The sequence below is a fragment of the Alosa sapidissima genome, chromosome 8 (genome assembly GCF_018492685.1).
Source record: "Alosa sapidissima isolate fAloSap1 chromosome 8, fAloSap1.pri, whole genome shotgun sequence".
Taxonomy (NCBI): domain Eukaryota; kingdom Metazoa; phylum Chordata; class Actinopteri; order Clupeiformes; family Clupeidae; genus Alosa; species Alosa sapidissima.
The window spans coordinates 38,811,716-38,832,796 of NC_055964.1; the positions used below are offsets into that span (position 1 = coordinate 38,811,716).

Genomic DNA, 21,081 nt, shown 5'->3' on the forward strand with positions numbered 1-21,081 from the left:
AGTACAACCTGGAAAATCATTGTGTGGTGGTCAATGTTGATATTGTGGTGGCCCGCCACAAATAAGCCAATGTATAGGAAACACTGGAATAGGCCTACTATGAGCTTCACGCATACATTTTACAATGGGTTGCATTTACTATCATGGGCATTTTTCATTTTATATTAATATCACCCTACGTGTCATGCACCAACCTCTCTGAGTAATTTTGCCATTCTTGACAAAGTCTTCGAGCTTGCTGCAATTCCATCTGATATCATAACCAATTGTTTCAACTGCAAACCTTGCGCAAACCTTTAGAGAAGCAAGATGACAAGAGCCATGAGCATATTACATAAAATCTAAAATCAAGTCATGCACAAATGACACATCATTGATGTTTATGACTGTTAGACATTAGGCTAAGTGTCACTCAGGTGTTGTAGCCTAATGTTAAGTTGATTTTATTAGGGAATCATGGTCAAACAATATCTGGTCCACAATTCGAATTGGTCTGGAATTCTTTCACTTTCATTTTCAGTCATTGAAATTTCAGAAACTTCAAAAAGTGTCATAGGTGTCATTTTATGTTTCTATACCCATGTCTGGACTGTATCAGCTACCAAAACAACTATTTCAACAAAGACATGGATATAATGGGTTAATAGGACATTTATACATAGCCCTAGATGCCTAGGCCTACCTGAGCATGAATGAGTGTGGGACTTTGAAAATATTGAGCCATTGCGTACGGACAGGGGGGAGCTTTTGTGATGCTTACAGACCCTGAGGAAAATTAAAGCAAAGCATTAGAATTATTTCACTTAAATAAAATAAAAATAAACTCCATGTGAAAGTGCATTACATCATATATTTTCTAATACATACTTAAACAAACTCCTAAACACATCTTTTGTACCTTAACCTACAAGTTATTTGACATAAAACTTGCATTTTTACCAACCTGTGATGGGATTGAAAAGTGTACAACAAAACGCGTGTCAATGGCTTCTCATGACTGTTTATTCTACAATCACACCATTACCCACGTCGTAATCCCATCACTCTGGGAGCGCCCTCTAGTGGTCTGGATACATCTCGGTTTATTGTATTCACAATGACAGAAAGAAAATTAACTAATGAAAGGTAAAATGTTTTAAAACAATTTGTTTCTTTTTAAACAACTTTGCTATTACTTTGTAACATTTTATAAAATGTAAATACTAAGAAAATAAATTAATTTAATTAACTGTTTGTGAATCTTTGTGTTGTGTTGTGCGTGTGACGTGCATGTATGTAAGACCAGAGTGTTGTGTGCTAAGGCAACCCTTTACACACGCCTATTGTTTATTTTGTGCAGCTAGGCTACTTGTTCAAGTGGCATTGATGAGTTAAACAGTCACATTTTTCCTACACGTATTATATTGAGAGAAAATAGTCAGTTGTAAACAAAGAACTCTTCTTATGTAACCCTTTTGTAAATGGACTGAAGTTGGCTCTAAATATCTACTTTTATTGATTATGCTAACCGTTAGCATCTCTATGGGATTTCTCATATACATTAGCCATAAGCTAACACATTCGTTTATATTCTGTAACTTGAAATGCTAGTCTACATGATTGCTCTTAAACAAAACATCGAAGGAAATAACTGAGATGTACTCTGTTGGTCTGCTTAGTTTTACAGTGAATCCTAAGTAAAGGTTTGAAAGGAACTTCAGCTTCAGACTTTCTCTTAGGAAGCTGATAGGTCTATCTTCTCTAATGTTGCTAGCTAGACCATGTCATTGCCACACACAAGTGGGGGCAGAATTGGAAATGTGTCATAAATCATAATTATCTCGTAATTACGAGATAATTATCTCGTAATTATGAGATAATGTGTCATAATTATGAGATACTGTGATGTGAATGCAATGCGCCACCGTACTGTATGGAACCTGTATTCCGCTAAACCATGCTTTACTAAAACCTAGCAGAGTATAGCCTACACGCATCTGCACTCATCTATTATTTGAACTCATTGGCAAAGTGAAACTAACTTCACTGTGGTGTCATCGTCAACGACAAAAGTTATACACAGTTACTATTGACTGACAATAGGTTACCATCGAAAACAGCCTGAAAAAATAAACACTTACCCCAATAATATTTGAATGACTGAATAAAAAACCTAAGGACATTATCCTGCAGAGGAGTTGCTGCCATCTTGTGACAGTGAATCTTCAGCTGTGCTCCATATGTGCCTCTCGCATAATCACTTTTAACCGTCATTACCAATTAGCAAATGATGGTGAATAACTACTCATTGTGAGATGTATTTCGTAATATCTTTATACTAATTATGTTTCCCATTGTAATCGTGTAATTTGTTTTACATGGATTCCTGTGGACAAGAGAAGCAGGGTGTAGTTATGCACCCGCCCATATCACTGTTGATAATGCTCTCTTAAAATATTATAAACAACTCGCCATAGATTTCTGACCAGGTCTCTTGGTTTAGTGACATAATGCGCTTTAGGTAGTGTACAATAGTGATTTTTAGATAATGCGATGGACCCCTCCTTAGGTTGTTAATTGTCACACACCTTGCAGCATTGCTCAATAAAAGAGACGGGCATGGTGAAAAGCTCAAGTGTACAATAGGAATATGTGTTGTGTCGTGATGATTATACGCTTTGCGCCAAGCTTTTGACTGTCATGATAGGTCACCCTAAGTGTAGTCAAGTGACGATACACATTGGAAATGTGCGTACACCAGACATGAAGCTGGTGTGAAGAAACCTGGGAGAAACGCACACTCACGTTCATTTACTCTTGATACATTTGACCATGAGCTTGAAAGATGGCATAACTTTTTGTATGTACACAAGCTTTTTACATGAGCCCCCAGGGATCTTGCGATTTTTCCCATGGGAAAATAACATTGGGATTTTGAATTATCGTACCTGTTAAACTCTCGCAGGGACGAAGACATCTGAAATGATGTTTTCCGTATGTTAAGATGCCGAACTTTCATTATTGCTACCCCAGAGCTAATATGCAATGCAACTTTTCATAGGTAGTTAGATTCAATTAACCCCCGCATCTCCTTACAGTTTTGTAGATTAACTTCAGACTTCTATGGAACACTAGGAGTTGTGTGGTCGATGAACACTGAGACTTCTATGGAACACTAGGAGTTGTGTGATCGATGAACACTGAGACTTTGTGCACAGGAGCTGGGAGTTGCTCCAGGTGGACTGTCCCTGTTGTTAGTTCATTGTAGGACATTCTAGATATGATAATAAAATGAAATAGTTATATGGGTCAACTGATGCAACTGTGAACAACAAAAATATCATGATATAAATCCAATAGTCAGGGAGACAATGTTTATCTGTACTGCAGTTAGTGGTTGAATAGGGAAATTCAACTAGTAAATGTAATGCATTGCAGCAGATTACAGGCCCATGGAGCCATTCAGGACTGCTTCACACAAGCTTGACAGGGTATTTGACACAAGCTTCACAGGGTATTTTTGACACAAGCTTCACAGGGTATTTTTGCTACTTCAAATTGAGGATTTAAGCAGCTTTAATGCTGCATTCTCCCAGGAAGGTGCTAAGTAAACAAGTGCCACACACTAATTACAATGTGGGCGGTGGTAGTGTAGTGGTTAAGGAACTGGGTTAGCGTGCAGTAGCCTGAAAGTTGTTGGTTCAATTCCCGCCTTCCACCGTTGTGCCCTTGAGCAAGGCACTTAACCCCAAGTTGCTCCAGGGACAATGTGATCCCTTGTAATATAGCTGACATATGTAAGTCACTTTGGTCAAGAAGTGTCAGCTAAATGTAATGTAACAATGTATATTTTACCGCTGTAATAGATGCATATATCAACTACATCTATAAATATCACATAACATCACTATCACGTGCATGTTTGTATGTATGTTCACCACCAGGTGGTGCACTAACACACACTACTCACTGGGCAGACCCAGATGTTTATAAGGGATCTACTGACTTTGGTCTTTATTTCCATTCATCCTATGTGTGCAGCTCAGATAGACACTTAGTCAATAAAGTATCTATCTACTTAATCAATAGGTCTTCTAACAGCATATGTTCTGTGACACATTAGTTGGTGTGTGTTTTGGTGAGTTGAGTTGAATTCAAATCTGTCATAAGAGCCATTTTTGAGATTATGATCAAGTTTTGAGATGTACAGCCAGTAGAAACTAAAACAATCTGACAAGGTGTTTTATTAACACAAGTGAAAGTTTAAACTATGTCTCTCAGGATTCAAAGACCAGGACTCAAAGCCAGTCTAGCACCATGAAACATGATAAGGATCAGGGGTCTAGTGGTAAAAAAGAGGTGGGTAAACACTTTTCTGAATTTCAGGAGATGCGTAAATGGTGTTTACGTGCATTTAGCCTCCCACATTAGGATCAAATCTCTGTTCATGTTTAGCATTTAGGTGTGAAAATGACCCTGATGAAGGCGCAAGCCAAAACGTTGGTCTAATAAATGATTGCATATTGAAGTTCTGAGTGTGCAACGACACTTCTTCAAAATTCATGTTTAGCCTGTCAACAGTGACCTAAATGACCCCAGGGAAAGAGTGTTAAACTAAACCTCTAACACAATGACGTTAATAATCTCAAGCAGGCAATCTCTGTTCCTCTTTCTAGCAAGGCTGACATACCCAACGTGATCATTGTGCTGATGCCAGTAGGTTTTTCTTCACTCTCACAGTGCAATAGGGCACGCTTTTAAAGACCACTTCCATATTTCCATATCCACTGCATAAAAACAAAAACACACATCTAATCTCTTATGAACTGAAAACAAAAACTGGTGATTTCAGTCAGACTAGATTCCATGCAACTTCAATTGCATACAGACTTAATGCTCACAAACTGTTATATATAATACTACCACACAGTCATGCAGTACCCATAGATTACTACCACACATTGACAGATGAGCAGTGACCACAACTGATTGTTGTTACTGTAGGTGTTTTTTTAGCATGAAAATCATGAGAGTGGTTTGCACTCTGAAAGACTAAAGGACAGGAAAGTTTAAACAAAAAGGAGTTACTTTTATTTGATGAGTTTGGTTCCATAACACGATAAACGCCATTTTTAAAAAAAATGAGTTTGCGCCAAAATCAGAAGTATATTTGGTCACTATTGATAAACCCATATTAATTTTCCACAAAATGCGATATCCGCTGTGTTATACTGTCCTTCTTAGATAGATAGATAGATAGATACTTTTTTGATCCCCAAGGGGAAATTCAAGGTCTCAGTAGCATACAGACATCACACACAACATGCACTTACAGCAGAAATGGTAAATATAAGTTTAAACATATAACCAAACTCCACTGTACAAAAGAGACAGTAGAAGATAAGAAAAACTAACAAAACTAAATACTTTCTCCCTTTCTTTCCAAGTAGCGATAAACGCCAGCCCACCTGTTCTGTAGAACGCCACAAACCCACTCAACCAATCACAGCGCACCTTTCCATGTCGTGTAAACAACATGGTGGCACCCGGTATGTAGCCGGCATTATAGAAAGTTTTCGACATACAGTGGAAAGAAACATGAATAGTTTTGATGAGCCTGTGGTGGTTTCTGCTATGGGTAAGAAATGTAAGCCGTCGAAAAACAATCATATTCGTGAGAATATCAAGAAGATGAGGCACTCGGGAGGTGGAAAAATGCTGGCTGGCACTCACACAAAAAGCTCCAACTTCTGTCACGCTGACACGTTGACCACAGACGAACTTCACAGAAACTTCCAGTCCTTTTACTGTCATTTGACGAAGACCGAGCAGGACTAAGCCATTTTACAGCTTATTACCGTCAAAAAAGTCAAACGGAGACATCCGAAAGTTAACAACACTGACAGGCAAAAGGAGAGGGATGTCACAACTGAATACCACTTGCTGACTGAAGACCATCCGACGAAGATTCCGGTCTGCAAGGCCACCTTTTGCAGCGTATTGGGTGAGTGAAATGTTGTTTTATATTTATTCTATATATAACAAGTACTTCATTGATGATTCAGTGATGCCTGCCTGCTCGTATTATCTGTACCGTATTATCTGTATCATTATCATTGGTGCAGCGGTAATGCCCCTTACTATCACATGGGATAATAGCGTTGCTCCCTAAGCTGCGACAATGTGTTTTTATCCCTTGTTTATAAGCGTATGCCAAAATACTTGTCACACTTAATTAGCCTATGCTGATGTGATTTGTTTTAGCATAGCCTATATGACAACAGCTTAATTCACAACAAGCACATCACTGGCTTTTCAATGTTGCCTGGCGTATAGGCCTGGGGCCTGTACTACGAAGGGAGATTAACCTACCCAGATGTAACCCAGGGTTACTTTGTTAAACCAGGGTTGACAAAACCTGGTTATCTTAAGTGGTGTTATTCGGTACTACGACGCTGATTATGAAGTTGATTTGTTGAGCCGGGGTTAACCTAATTGGAGTTTGTGCGCGTTCTCATAAAAGGGGCGGGTTGCAGCGCAAGTCACCACTTTCAATGATGACGCGATCACCTTATTTTACGGATGAGGAATGCACAATTATTATGACAAGTTATGAGGAATTAAAACCCACTCTACGACAAAAATCAAATACGTCGGCAGTGAGCAAAGCAAGGCTGTTGGCAACGTATTGCAGATCGGGTAGCCTAAATGCCTAAAAGTAAAGTTTTATTCCCACATATTCTTCAAATATGTGTTACGGAGGATTAGTAGCTTGCGGAATGTCTGAAATGAGTTGAAATAATTAAATAGCCTATTTTGAGTTCATAGAAAGGCCTACAGATGCAACCCAATTCAGAAGTGGGCATATAGATTACAGTAATAAGGATAATTGAATGTTTAAGTAGCCCCCATTGACTAATTTAGTGTGCCTAATCCTGTGAACATTTCAGATGCAACACCATTGCCAAACGCAAATGGCAGCAATTGAAAATGATACACAAAAACATTATTCAGAATAGTAGGTTTATATAGTTATAGATTGCATTAATATTTCTTAATTATGAAAACATGTAGGCCTAGCTTATAGCCTTCACTTGGCCTCTGTTTTACAGCTAACAAGAAACAGGTGTCTTCGAACACTAGGCCTACTGTAGGAGGAAAGGCACCAGAGTGTTTTACAGTAGCAGAGGAGTTGGCCATTGCAAATAATAGTGGAAGGCCGATTATGGAGGGGGTTGAGGGAGGCATTCGGTCGGATTCTGGTGCTGTGGAAATGTGTAGCCTTTATGTGCAGGGTACAGTAGGCTAATATGACATTCAATTCAACAAGTTTGTTAACCCTTTAGGCGCCAGAGGTTTTTTTCCGAAACGATCAATTTTGACATCTTCATTTCAAAAGGCTATATCTTAAAAGTGATAAGAGATAGAGACTTTCTGTAAATTAGAGAAATATTAAGGATGACCCAAAGTTTATGTAGAGATTAAATGTTTATATCTAATTTGCATATTATGACGTCATATGGTGGCGGCCATCTTGGATTATAGAATTTTCATGAAAAGTCGCATGTTTGAATGATAAAATGCACCACTTCTTTCCCCCCAAAATGTCCCTCACCTTCTGTATGCTATATTGCACAATACTGAATGCTCAGGTAAATAGTAAGTAGTGAACAAACTGTGTAAATCATTACTAATAAATGGCCGAAACAAACCAAATGCATGTAGCAGTAGACTGGCCTTTTGCTGTAGAGATTTTCCATTTACTACATACAGTAGGCACTCTGATTCCATGTATGGGGCACATATAGATTATTCAGATGACACACAAACACAAGTAGACAAGACCTGTTTAGTTCAAAAGCTCATTTGCCACGGCAAGGCACAGATCAGGAGTGAGATGACGAGACAAGACAAGAGACAATGTTAGTATTTTTTTTCTTTTTGTTGTTTTTGTTGATGTTTTTTTTTCTTAGCTGACAAAGACACACACATCACAAGGACATGAACACACAAAAAGGAACACATAGTGTATGTCCTAAATGATCAGGGAAATAGATAGCAAATCAACAGTGTAAATCATTACTAATAAATGGCTGACATTTTTTTTTTTATGTAGCAGGCCTTTTGTTGTAGAGATAATGACTCCCTATCCATATAGGGCCGGCATTCCCATCATCTTGTGATAGACTATGCATGACCTAATGTGTGTGTGTGTGTGTGGGGGGGGGAGAGGGAGAGAGCGTGTCACCACCTGCGAGCAGCATGGCCAGATCTGCCTCGCGCGCGTCGAGTGGAGAGAATTTGCGCAGCTCGGACTAGGCCTACTGTCATTCTCATTGCGACTCCCCACACTGCCACTACGTTCCCCCCTAACTCTCCTATGAGCACTTCGACCTCGTCTAACATACCCAGTCGCATTAGACAAAGGCTCCACCACGTTACTGTCGCCGCGATTGTGGAGAGGCAAAAGACAGAAGCTAGCGCTATTAGGCTACCTCCAGCCTTGTTCGCCACACCACTAACACCCTGCTAACTTCCCGATGAACACTCCGAACCCGTGAAACATTATTCCCACCAGTGACATTGGGCAAACGATTCAACGTTTGTGCTTGGTGTAAGCTAAACTATGGAGTAAACTCTCACTTTGTCCAGCTGCATCATTGAAGGCAGGGACGCATCTGAAGCCTCACTAAACGAATCACCGTCATTTCCTGAAGGCAGATATTCCCCTTCAGAATCAGGGTCCGCGAATAGAAGACCCAACACTTCATTTCAGGTAAACTTTTTTGATGCCATTAGACGATAATCTAATGCAAATACTCGCTAACGTTGACAATATCGCTCTGACTAAGTGGCTCACACGCACACTAGCTCCGGTATTGCACGCACTGATTCAATACGCTGTAGCTCAAAACTTTTGTTTAAACCATGACCTTTTTCGGACTCGGGGATGACGTATGACATGTTTGCCACCTAGTGGAGTGGATGTCGAACGAAATATGACACCCTATTTGACTAAATCGGCCGTTTTATTCAGTACCGCATCTTGTCGAGTAAACTCGACAGTGGCGCCTAGAGGGTTAAAATGGTGATTTTTATTTATTAGGCCTACTGTAGGCTATGTCCGATTTATTTTAGGCTATTCTTGCTCAGATGTTCAGCATACTGTAGGCCTATGTCCACGTACGGGCATTGCTATGAGACGTCTTCCTAGATCATCTGACAAAGATAACGAATTCCCTCGGCTGACAATCTATATCTTCATAGAGAATATTGTCCGGGTAGGCTATATATATTTTCTGGCGGTCTCTAAAACCCCTCGCCCTGCGAAGAGAGTGCCTCACGATTTGCGCTCCAATGTCGTATGGATCATCCAGGTACGCCGACATGTCTCAGGAGAAATTGTTAGTGGAGGGGTGGTACTAAAGGGTGTGGTTAACAGAAACCTCGGGTTAACCAAGAACATAACCTGGTCGGAGCAGGTTTGAGATGCAGCGTAAATTGCCATGGCAGCATACCTCGGTTAAAACCTATCCACCTTTTGTAGTACGGGTTAATCGGGAAGTTACGCCACACGTGATCAAGTTACTCTCGAAGTTACCCAGATAAGCCAGTAACCCCGCTTCGTAGTACAGGCCCCTGTGCTATCAAAGTGCAAGGGAGGCACTGCTACTTTTCAGGTGGAAACCGTAATTAAACTAACAAGGATCAGGTGAGGGGCGGAGACACAGGCACATGGAACAGAGACACATGGCAAACAAACAAAGGAGCACATGGTACAAGACACAGGAAGTAAACAAAGCAAACAGGAAGACAAGAGGAGCAAACATGATGAAAAAATAGTAGACGGAGAGAACAAGATGAGACAGAACAGGAACTGATCCTGACACTAACAGCCCTCTAACCCGTCTATCAGCAAGAATGCAACACCTCTGACATTTGTTACGGGAAACACAAGTGTAATCACACTTTTTTATTTCTTCAAATGTTGCCTCTGCATTGGCTTTGCTCGTTTCATTTCTGCTGGGTCTATGGCCAGTTCCACGCCATCTTGGCTGCTGCATTTTGTTTGGAAGTGTAATATGAAGACAGTTTGTTGTTAGAATATTTACAAGAATAGCTCAGATGGAGGCTTGCTTTATAAGTTTTATTAAACACATCGGAGATAGCAGACATTCCATGTTCCACTATCAGCATACAACCAACCAGCAGGGGGAACCACGTTTTACGTGATGACATAACTCATTAGGCTAATCACAAGTCATAAACACATACACATACAAGTCATCAACACAGTGAAGCACACGCTAATCCCGGCGCAGTGAGCTGCCTGCTACAGCGGCGCTAATAACAGTGATGGTTTAGGTGCCTTGCTCAAGGGCACTTCAGCCGTTCCTACAGGTCGGGTTTCGAACCGGCAACCCTCCGGTTACAAGTCCAAAGTGCTAACCAGTTGGCCACGGCTGCCCCAATTCAAAGTCAAAGTCTTCACATGTTTCAGACATACAAAGAGATCGAAATTACGTTTCTCACTATCCCACGGTGAAGACAAGACATATTTAAGTCCACAGACAAACATAACATTCAAGTAAACAAAAAAGTAAGTAAATAAGTAAATAAGAGGGCACATATAATAATGAAAAAAATAAGAGCAGCAAAATTTGGTTGAAATTGTGCATAGACAGTCAATAAAATACTAGTGCAAAGTCAGGCCAATAAAAGGCTTGGGTAGTTCTGTTTGACCTAAGTAAGAAAGAAAGTGGCATAGTGGTGCAAGTTATGTAAGAGCAGCAGAAGTGTTGTGTTTTCAGGTCAACAACAACAAGTTGTAAAGTGTACAAGTGTGCAAGTGGAGTAGTGCAGGCGGCCATTGTGGGTCCAATGTCCAGGATGTTATGTAGCTGAGGGTGGAGGGGGGAGAGGAGGGAGAGAGTTCAGCATCCTTACAGCTTGGTGTATGAAGCTGTTGGTGAGTCTGGTAGTGCGGGAGCGCAGGCTTCTGTACCTCTTCCCAGAGGGCAGTAGATCAAACAGATTGTGAGCGGGGTGACTTGCATCACTCACAATTTTGGTCGCCTTGCGGGTGAGGTGGGTGGTGTAAATGTCCTTCAGGGAGGGGAGTGAAGCACCAATAATCCTTCCAGCTGTGTTCACTATGCGCTGCAGGGCTTTCCTGTTGTATTCAGTGCAGCTTCCGCCCCACACAGCGATACAGCTGGAGAGGATGCTCTCAATGGTGCCTCGGTAGAATGTGGTCATGATGGCTGGTGGAGCACTTGCTCGCCTGAGTTTCCGCAGGAAGTACAGGCGGCGCTGAGCTCTCTTTGCCAGTGATGTAGTGTTGGTGGTCCAGGAGAGGTCTTCACTGATGTGCACCCCCAGGAATTTGGTGCTGCTCGCTCTCTCCACCACAGCACCGTCGATGGTCAGTGGCAGGTGTTGGGTGTGACCTCTCCGGAAGTCAACAACAATCTCTTTGGTCTTGCTGACATTCAGCAGGAGGTTGTTGTCCCTGCACCACGTGGTCAGATGGTCGACCTCCAACCTGTATTGAGTCTCGTCGCCCTTGGTGATGAGATCCACCAGAGTTGTGTCGTCAGCAAATTTCACTATGTGATTGTTGCTGTAGGTTGCAGTGCAGTCATGCGTCAGCAGGGTGAAGAGCAGCGGACTGAGCACGCAGCCTTGGGGGGCCCCTGTGCTCAGTGTGATGCTGCTTGAGGTATTGTTGCCAACACGTACTACTTGAGGCCTCTGACAGAGGAAGTCCAGTAGCCAGTTGCAGAGGTAGGTACTGAGTCCCAGTTTGTCAAGTTTGCAGATGAGTTGTTGTGGTATTATGGTGTTGAATGCAGAACTGAAGTCTATAAACAGCAATCTCACATATGAGTCTCTTTTTTCCAGGTGGGTGAGGGCTGGGTGGAGGGCAGAGCAGATTGCATCCTCTGTAGACCGCTTGGCTCGGTATGCAAACTGGAAGGGGTCCAGGGTGGGGTGGAGAATGGATTTGATATGTGACATGACAAGCCGCTCAAAGCACTTCATGATGATGGGTGTCAGTGCCACAGGGCGGTAGTCATTGAAGCAGGATGGAGCAGTTTTCTTCGGCACAGGTATGATGGTGGCAGCTTTGAAACATGATGGGACGATGGCTTGCCTCAGGGAAGTGTTAAAGATGTCTGTGAAGACATCCTTAAGCTCCCCTGCGCAGTCCTTCAGCGCACAACCTGGGATGTTGTCTGGACCTGTTGCCTTACGGGTGTTGATAGCAGCAAGTGTCCTCTTCACGCTGTCGGCAGAGAGGCACAGGGGCTGCTCATGTAGAGGGGGATGGGTCTTCTGTGGGCAGGTGCTGTTTTGTGCTTCAAAGCGAGCAAAGAAGCGGTTCAGGTTGTTGAGCAGAGGGATGTTGCTCTCACAGCTCTGTGGCGCGGGCTTGTAGTCTGTGAGGGCCTGAATGCCCTGCCATAGGCTTTGTGCGTTCCTGCTGTCTTTGAAGTGGGTGGTTATCTTGTGAGTGTATTCCTTTTTTGCTTCCTTGATGCCACGGGACAGGTTGGCTCTCGCTGTTCTCATGCCAGCTTCATCCCCAGCTCTGTAGGCTTTGTTCCTGGCCCTCAGCAGCCTGAGGACATCCCGTCAGCCATGGCTTCCAGTTAGCCCGAGTGATGATGTATTTTGTGTGGGTCACATCATCGATGCACTTGGTGATGTAAGAGGTTACAGTGTCTGTATACTCCTCTATGTCTGTCCGGTTGTTGTAAGTGGCTGCCTGCTTAAACATTTCCCAGTCTGTTGTGTCAAAGCAGTCTTGAAGAGCATCGGAGGCTCCCTCAGGCCACACTTTTACCTGCTTACGAACCGGTTTGTTCGCTTTTACCCTTTGTCTGTATGCGGGCATTAGCATAACAGTGATATGGTCTGAAAGTCCAATGTGGGGGAGGGGGGTGGCTTTGTATGCTCCTTTGTGTGTAGTGTAGACCAGGTCCAGGATGTTATCTCCTCTTGTTGGAAAATCAAGAGGAGATAAGCATGGTTAAAATCTCCAGTGAAGATGGTGAAACCGTCTGGGTGTGCCGTCTGTTGTTCACTGACAGCCTGGTACAGTTCACTAAGAGCCGCGTTCTTATCGCTGTTGTTGTTGGTAGACGGGATGTATACTTTGTAGGCTTTGTATGCTCCTTTGTGTGTAGTGTAGACCAGGTCCAGGATGTTATCTCCTCTTGTTGGAAAATCAACATGGTGAAACCGTCTGGGTGTGCCGTCTGTTGTTCACTGACAGCCTGGTACAGTTCGTAAGAGCAATTGTGCTCCCATACTTGTGCTCCCATATCGCCTCAGATTATTAACAGGAAGGGTGTATTTGATTGATGGGTGTATTTGATTGACTGTTGAGTTCAAATAGTCAGTCAGAATGAAGGTCTATGTATGTAAGACTGTCCTTGTTAGATTGAACCTATTTCATTATTACAGCGCAGGATGGTATGTGTTTAGTTAAGGTAGGTCAACAGCAAAGTCATCATAACACTAAGATATTTGGTTGTTTGACTGAGGATGCTGTTAACCCTTTAGGCGCCAGAGGTTATTTTTTCGAAACGTTCGATTTTGACATCTTAATTTCAAAAGGCTATATCTTAACCCTTAGAACCCGATTGACGCAAAGTGCGTCAAAAAACACACCCTTTCTTCTCTGTTACATTGCTCCGCGACTGTTCATCGCAACGAGATGAAACCTTTATTGCATGACAGAGAAGAAGTGGGGCTTTCCAAAGAGACTACGCACTTGTCTGTACGATCAAGTTTGAAAATAAAAAAAATCATGAAATTAAATCAAATTGCATCATATTTACAGTCTATACTTCTCTGCGTTCACCTGCGCACCCATTACTCTCGTTTGAATTACTCGCGAACCTGTGATCGCATAGATATGGAAAGCATATCAGATGAAAGAGGAGACACAGGGCTATCCATTGGTACCAAATACATCCTTCTGGGTTATAAAACAGACGAACTGACAGCAAAATAATAAGTTCATATAGCTGGACTTACCCCACGTTTTTGTCTGTTTTTGTGGCAAAGCATGTTTATAATCCAACGCTATCGTTTGTTTCTCTATAGCAAAACATGTTCATAATCCGGTTTTGAGATCCTAGCAAATTCCTGCATGGCATCCAATTCAAGGCTCACATTGCATCCCAATTTGTTCAACAAAGAAACACCTTTTTTACCTTTACTTTGTTCATGGCAATGCAGTAAAAAGTTGAGAATCATCATGAGTGCATACACCATAGTCACACATGCTAAGAGGCAAACTTGGGTCAAGTCAGGTCAGATCAGTTCGTGTCACAGATATGGAGCGCAGAATGGTCATTTTTCATCGCTAAATAAAAAATGGCATTTATTTTCGTAAATCACACACCACATATTTCTGTAAATTGCTCAGCCCCAGAGTATCCCTCCAACATGGCAATTATATTGCCCGATTCAGGACAGTCTGCCCTACACACACATGAAATGCATGTAGAGCTATGAGCCTGCTGTGGTGAGATACAGGTCAACATTTTTATAATATGATTTTTATATTTTAATTCTTTAAAAATCTAAATAAAATCAATGCTAGTACTAATACATGAAATGATGATCTGGATAGCCTAGACTCTGCTGAAAAAAACAATATATAATATGTGTGTGTGGCACTTACAATGACCAGAATAAATCCTTATGAATAAGGGTAGTGAAAATGCCCTAAAAACAGCTTAGGGTTCTAAGGGTTAAAAGTGATAAGAGATAGAGACTTTCTGTAAATTAGAGAAATATTAAGGATGACCCAAAGTTTATGTAGGGATTAAATTTCCCCATCTAATTTGCATATTATGACATCATATGACGTGGCGGCCATCTTGGATTATAGAATTTTCATGAAAAGTTGCATGTTTGAATGATAAAATTCAGCACTTCTTTCCCCCCAAAATGTCCCTCACCTTCTGTGTGCTATATTGCACAATACTGAATGCTCAGGTAAATAGTAAGTAGTAAACAAACTGTGTAAATCATTACTAATAAATGGCAGTAACAAACCGAATGAATGTAGCGGTAGGTTGGCCTTTTGCTGTAGAGATTTTCCATTTAGTACATACAGTAGGCACTCTGAAGCCATGTATGGGGCACATATATATTATTCATATGACACACAAACACAAGTAGACAAGACCTGTTTAGTTCAAAAGCTCACTCGCCACGGCAAGGCAAAGATCAGGAGTGAGATGACGAGACAAGACGAGAGACAATGTTAGTATTTTTTTTCTCTTTTTGTTGATGTTTTTTTGTTGTTTTTTTTAGCTGACAAAGACACATACATCACAAGGACATGAACTGACAAAAAAGAGCACATAGTGTACACTACTAAATGGTCAGGGAAATAGATAGTAAATCAACAGTCTAAATCATTACTAATAAATGGCAGACAAAAAAAAGAATTTATGTAGCAGGCCTTTTGCTGTAGAGATAATGACTCCATATCCATCCAGGTGACATTTCTTGTAGTGTTTCAGGGTGTGGTACCTCTCATTGCAAGGCACACAAAGACCCACCCCACACTGACTACACATGTATTTTGTCTGACGGCGGCCTTTAGGGCGGGTCCGATCAGAACAAACGACACAATCTGGCTTACCATCAGCCTGGCAGATAAAGTGGCGCTCAGTGAGTCTCTGTGGCATGTCTCCCAGTGAGGATGACTTTCAGCCTTTGTTGCTCTCTTTCCTGGAGAAGCCTTCCAGTAAAGCAGTGATGACATCCTGCACGAAGACTTTCAGGGGCTTGTGAGGAGCAGCAGTGCAGCGGCAGTAAATGATGTGGGCATTCACCATGCTTACACTGAGAATGGCATTGAAAATCCTATTGTACCATTTCTTTGATCTATGGGGAAAGAGGTAGGTCTTCATTCTCTGGTCTGCTGTGTCGACACCCCCCATGAAAGAATTGTAGTCATCAACACAAACAGGCCTATTTATCTCCCTATAGCCACTATCAGTGTGTTTGGTCCTGATGCGCTTTCTGACACATGTGTTGGAATGCAGTGAAGAGAGCATTGTGAGGCGCTTTGTATCATGCCACGCACAAGCTAGCAACTTCCCCTTCCTCATGAAGACTGGGTCATCTCCCTTGCTCAATGGTAACTGTTCACGGGTGAAGCCCTTTGGCATCCCCTTCCTGTTACTGCTGACAGTCCCACACAAACCCAAATCATTACTTGCCAGCTCATCTGCTATGGCTGGCGAGGTGTAATAGCTGTCCATGTACACCTCATGCCCTTTCCCTGTGTACGGGGCCATCAGCTCACGGACAACAAGGTGTGTGGCACCGAAATCAGCATTAGACCTATTTTGTCCGGTGTACATGGACCACTGTAGCACATAGCCTGACTTTGCTTCACTCAGAACAAATACTTTGTAACCATATTTGTCTGCTTTGTTTGGGTTATACATTTTGAGTGTGGATTTCCCTTTGAATGCAATGGTCATTTCATCCAGTGACAGCTGCTTAGATGGGCCATACACTGCTGAAAACCGGGGGATGACCAAATTAATGATTGGGCGGATTTTGAATAGCCTGTCATAGCCTGGCTGACCCCTGTCAACATACTCCTCATTATTGCTGAAATGAAGGAAAGACAAAATCATCTCAAATCTATTCCTGGACATCACCTTCCCAAATCCAGGTGTTGCTGTTGGCCAATATTCAGCCCAATAATCCTCCAACTCTGACTTCTCTACCAGACCCATACTCAAATGTCAAATGCAGAGAAAAGAAGGCTTTCATTTCACTGACAGTTATGTCAGACCATTGATGACATCTGGAGTGTGGCTGGAGTTGATGGGAGGTTAAAAACTGATGGGCATAGTGATTTGTCTCAACAACAAGTAAATTCCAGAACTCATCAGAGAGAAAGAGTGATAGAAAATCTAGGAGCGAATTGGCATCGGAGAGTTCTCTTTCCCCCAGATAACCAATTGGCTGATCAAAGGGCGTGATCCAACTTTGGTACTGCTCCTCATTGGCCAAGTACTCAAAGCCGACATTCACATCATCTTGCACTAAACTATGCATGGCTCCTCTGCCCCGTGTCACACCGCCTCTGCTCCTGCTGCGAGCAGCACGGTCTGATCTGCCTCGTGCGCGCGCCGAGTGGAGAGAATTTGCACAGCTTGAACTAGGCCTACTGTCATTCTCATTGCCTCCACGTATGGCTAACAAACACGACTACATTTTGTACTGGTTTCAGGTTTATGCAGCTCATTGCAAAACGCGATTCAAACCCAATCTGTGCAAAATTATAAGGAATTTAGTAAAACACAGTCTTGAGATACTTCACATGTGAAGCAAGTTTGCCAAATAGCAAGCGATGCAGTCATCACCTACCACAACAACAATTTTTAGGCAGCAAGCTAACTAACTTGCTAAATAATAAAACGAACATCCCGCTAGCTACTTAGCTACTCAGCAACAGACCACAATCATACAAAAGTCGAAAAAACGGCAGTACAAACAATGACTAACTGTCCTATGAGCACTTCGACCTCGTCTAACATCCCCAGTGGCATTAGACAAATGCTATACCACGTTACTGTCGCCGCGATTGCAGAGAGGCACACAGTCAGAAGACAAAGAAGCTAGCTGGCTAGCGCTGTACAAAAAAACTGGACCCCCACATAACTTCCAGCCTCGTTTCCCACATCACTAACACGCCTTAATGTCAGGGCTAAAGCTGAGTCATCATAGTTCTGACATGAGAAAGAGGAAGTCAAATCAGTTAGCCGGATTCATATGCCAATAAAGAGATGTCTTATCAACCTCTTTTTTCACTTTGTTCAGTTTTTGTTGGATACGTGTTAGTCATCATAGTTTGAGAGAGAAAATAACCACATCTAGTAATTAATGGATATAACCATAACACAAAATGCAGGAGTGGCACAGATAAACACATTTTATTCCAATGATCTTAGTTGTGTGCAGTTTGCATTGTTCTTTGTTCTATGTATTACATTCAGATACATACAATACATGCATAACACACATGATGTGTACAAACACACACAGGCACTGATTACACCTGCATGCATGCGATAATAAAATACATAAATATAAGACATTTTCGTAAAATGTTGGAGAAAACATGTTTTTTTGGATGACTAAATCTAATATACTTCATTCTGACAATAAGGCGTAACCCCAACTCTCCACCCCCAGCAGCATCACTTCCCAACATGTAAGCAAAATATTTATAACATATACAATTCAGATCTGAAGACAGTGATCTGGCCATCATGTTATGTACCAAATAATGAGACATTGTATTAGTTATTATGTCACGTCAACTACTTCAGTTCAAGCAAGACATCGCTTATTGGGTTTGTTTGGTAAAGTCACAGCCTCATCTGTTATTGAGAGTAACACGACTACAGAAGATGACTACATGGTACAGGCTATAATAGAAGATGACTACAATAGTAACAGGCTATAGCAGAAGATGACTACATTGGTACAGGCTATAGCAGAAGATTACTACATTGGTACAGGCTCTAATAGAATATGACTACATCGCTACAGGTTATAATAGAAGATGACACTACATTGGTACAGGCTATAGCAGTAAATCAGTTGTATTGACTGTGGTTAATGTAACAGTGTGAATAAGGGAGACACAGTGAACCTGTAGACATTTTGACCTGTGGACATATGACCCTCCCATCCACTATAATCCGAGATGCATTCTCATCTACTGATGAGACATGTAATGACTTGTATACAACACCTGGCAGGAATCTCAGTAGACAATGAGTGAAGTAAAAATACAATGAGAAGAGAAAATAGGGAAACTTGTGGACATTTAAATGAGTACTTCCATCTACTCACAGTCTAGATTGTTACCAGTTCATGACAATAGGGAAACTTGTGGACATTTAAATGAGTACTTCCATCTACTGACAGTCTAGATTGTTACCTGTTCATGACAATAGGGAAACTTGTGGACATTTAAATGAGTACTTCCATCTACTGACAGTCTAGATTGTTACCAGTTCATGAGAATGTTTTTAAACAACTATTATGAGAGCAGAACAGAGAAAAGGGAACCTGCGGTCATTTAGATATGAGTGGACATCTAAATATGAGTGGAAGCCCTTGTGTCCACCGAGCTGGAACGTGACAGGTAACGACTGGTGGTGCGATTGTCCTCTCCCATGGCGTTCTCGATTTTGGACAGCAGAGAGCTCTTGAACTTCCTCCGGAAGTCGTTGCCCATGAACACGTAGAGCACGGGGTTGAGGCAGCTGTTGGCTAGTGCGAGCATGGTGCCGTACTGCAGCCCGTGCACAAGGTGCTGGTGGTCGTGGGCAGCGGGGTGGAGCTCCAGCAGGATGAAGACGTGGTAGGGTAGCCAGCAGATGAAGAAGGTGACGATGAGCGCCGTCATGATTTTCAGGGGCTTGGACGACCTCTTGATCTGACTGCCCATGAGTCTGAGGGTGATCACGGAGTAGCACACGATGATGATGTTGAAAGGCACAACAAAGCCGGAGACGAAGCGGCTGACGGCGATGGCGGTGTGGCTGTGTGGGTCCGCCATGTAGTTGTTGAAGCAGTGGCTCTTGCCCATATGGTGCTTGACCTCCCGGAATATGATGGACGGAATGCTGAGAACCGCCGCGAGCACCCAGGCCAGAACGACGACGACGGATGCGGTTCGGACTGTCCGGTGGTTCTGGGCCCACACGGGGAACATCACGGCGACACAGCGGTCCACGCTGATGAAGACCAGCAGGAAGATGCTGCTGAACATGTTGACGAACATCATGAAGGAGGTGCACTTGCACAGGAAGATACCAAACACCCAGTCCTGAAGAGCCAGGTAAGCGATGTTGAAGGGGTGGATCGCGCAGACAAGGAAGTCAGACACTGCCAGGCTCAGGTACCAGGTGGTGTTGATGGTCTTCTTCATCTTGAGACCGGCGATCCAAATCACTATTCCGTTTCCAAGGACGCCCAAGACAAAAATAACACCATTGATCACCACAAGGGTGACACAAGCTGCCTCTGTGAAGCATGTCGATTGGAATTTTATGGAATGCTCTTCCCCCGCTGTTGAATTATCAGTAGAGTAATTGTCATAGTCAGCATAATCTAATTCCATATTGTAATCCAGCTCAATATCCATCTACTTTGGCATAACCTACAAAGATATTAAGAAATAATTATTTGGGGAAGATACTCTGGCAAATCAGAAGAAAAAAAAGTTAATTCATGGACTTGTTAGATAAGACAAAAAAAAAAAACACCTTAATCTAAACTGGACTGGGCGCTGAGTCCTCCTGAATTAATATCTTTTAATCAAGGCCATGCAGCACTCATCAGTACATTTAGCCATGCAGCACTCATCAGTACATTTAAAACTAAAATTGTTGTTTAACATGATTGGCCAACCCCAGTGTCCCTGGAAGATAACACGCAGAAGTAACACTATTTATATTTGCAAAATTATAATTATATTGTCCATTATAGTAATTTTGAGGTTTTCATTATCTGATGTGCTCACTGCCAGAATTGTACACACTGTAATGGTCTTTTAACATTATAAATTTAACATTGGCCTTTTGCTTAGCTGAGATTCAATTTCTTGACATAGATAATAATAATTATTATAGTAATTTATGTTTAAATAGATGAAGCAAGTGAATAGCACAGTTTGGAAAGTAGGCTCTTACCTCCGGCGCAGACCTCTTTAGTGACACCAGAGCTGAATATGTGGTGACAACCCTGCTGTTGATGCTGCTTATAATGTGTGAACACCAGAGCTGAATATGTGGTGACAACCCTGCTGTTGACGCCGCTTATAATGTGTGGACATCCTGTTTGTTTTCAGTAACCCATGATACACTTGTGATCACTCAGTTGCACATTTTACTCTCACTCTGGCTACTTCCCCCATCAAACTGCTGATGACAGGAGCTCTCTTCAGTCAATACCCCCAGTCCCTCTTCTTAGTTTAATGCCGTTAGCTTAGCTTAGCATAGTTCTTAGATGTGGGCTAGACCAGTTAGCCTA

General features: G+C 42.2%; 1 protein-coding gene across 2 annotated transcripts in view; it reads right to left on the reverse strand.

The window, feature by feature from the left end:
* Positions 1-20,879, reverse strand: part of LOC121716106 (chemokine-like receptor 1) — a 965,204-nt gene extending 944,325 nt beyond the window's left edge. The window contains exons 1-2 of one of the 2 annotated variants that reach the window (XM_042102304.1): positions 20,742-20,867; positions 19,121-20,209 (exon numbers count right to left, since the gene is read on the reverse strand). In XM_042102304.1, the coding sequence (XP_041958238.1) occupies positions 19,142-20,194 (1,053 nt within the window). In that variant the 5' untranslated portion in view covers positions 20,195-20,209; positions 20,742-20,867 and the 3' untranslated portion in view covers positions 19,121-19,141. Of the gene's footprint in view, positions 1-17,728; positions 20,210-20,741 lie in introns of those variants that run through there. The other variant, XM_042102302.1, reaches the window with a different exon arrangement.
* Between the last annotated feature and the right edge of the window lie 202 nt (positions 20,880-21,081).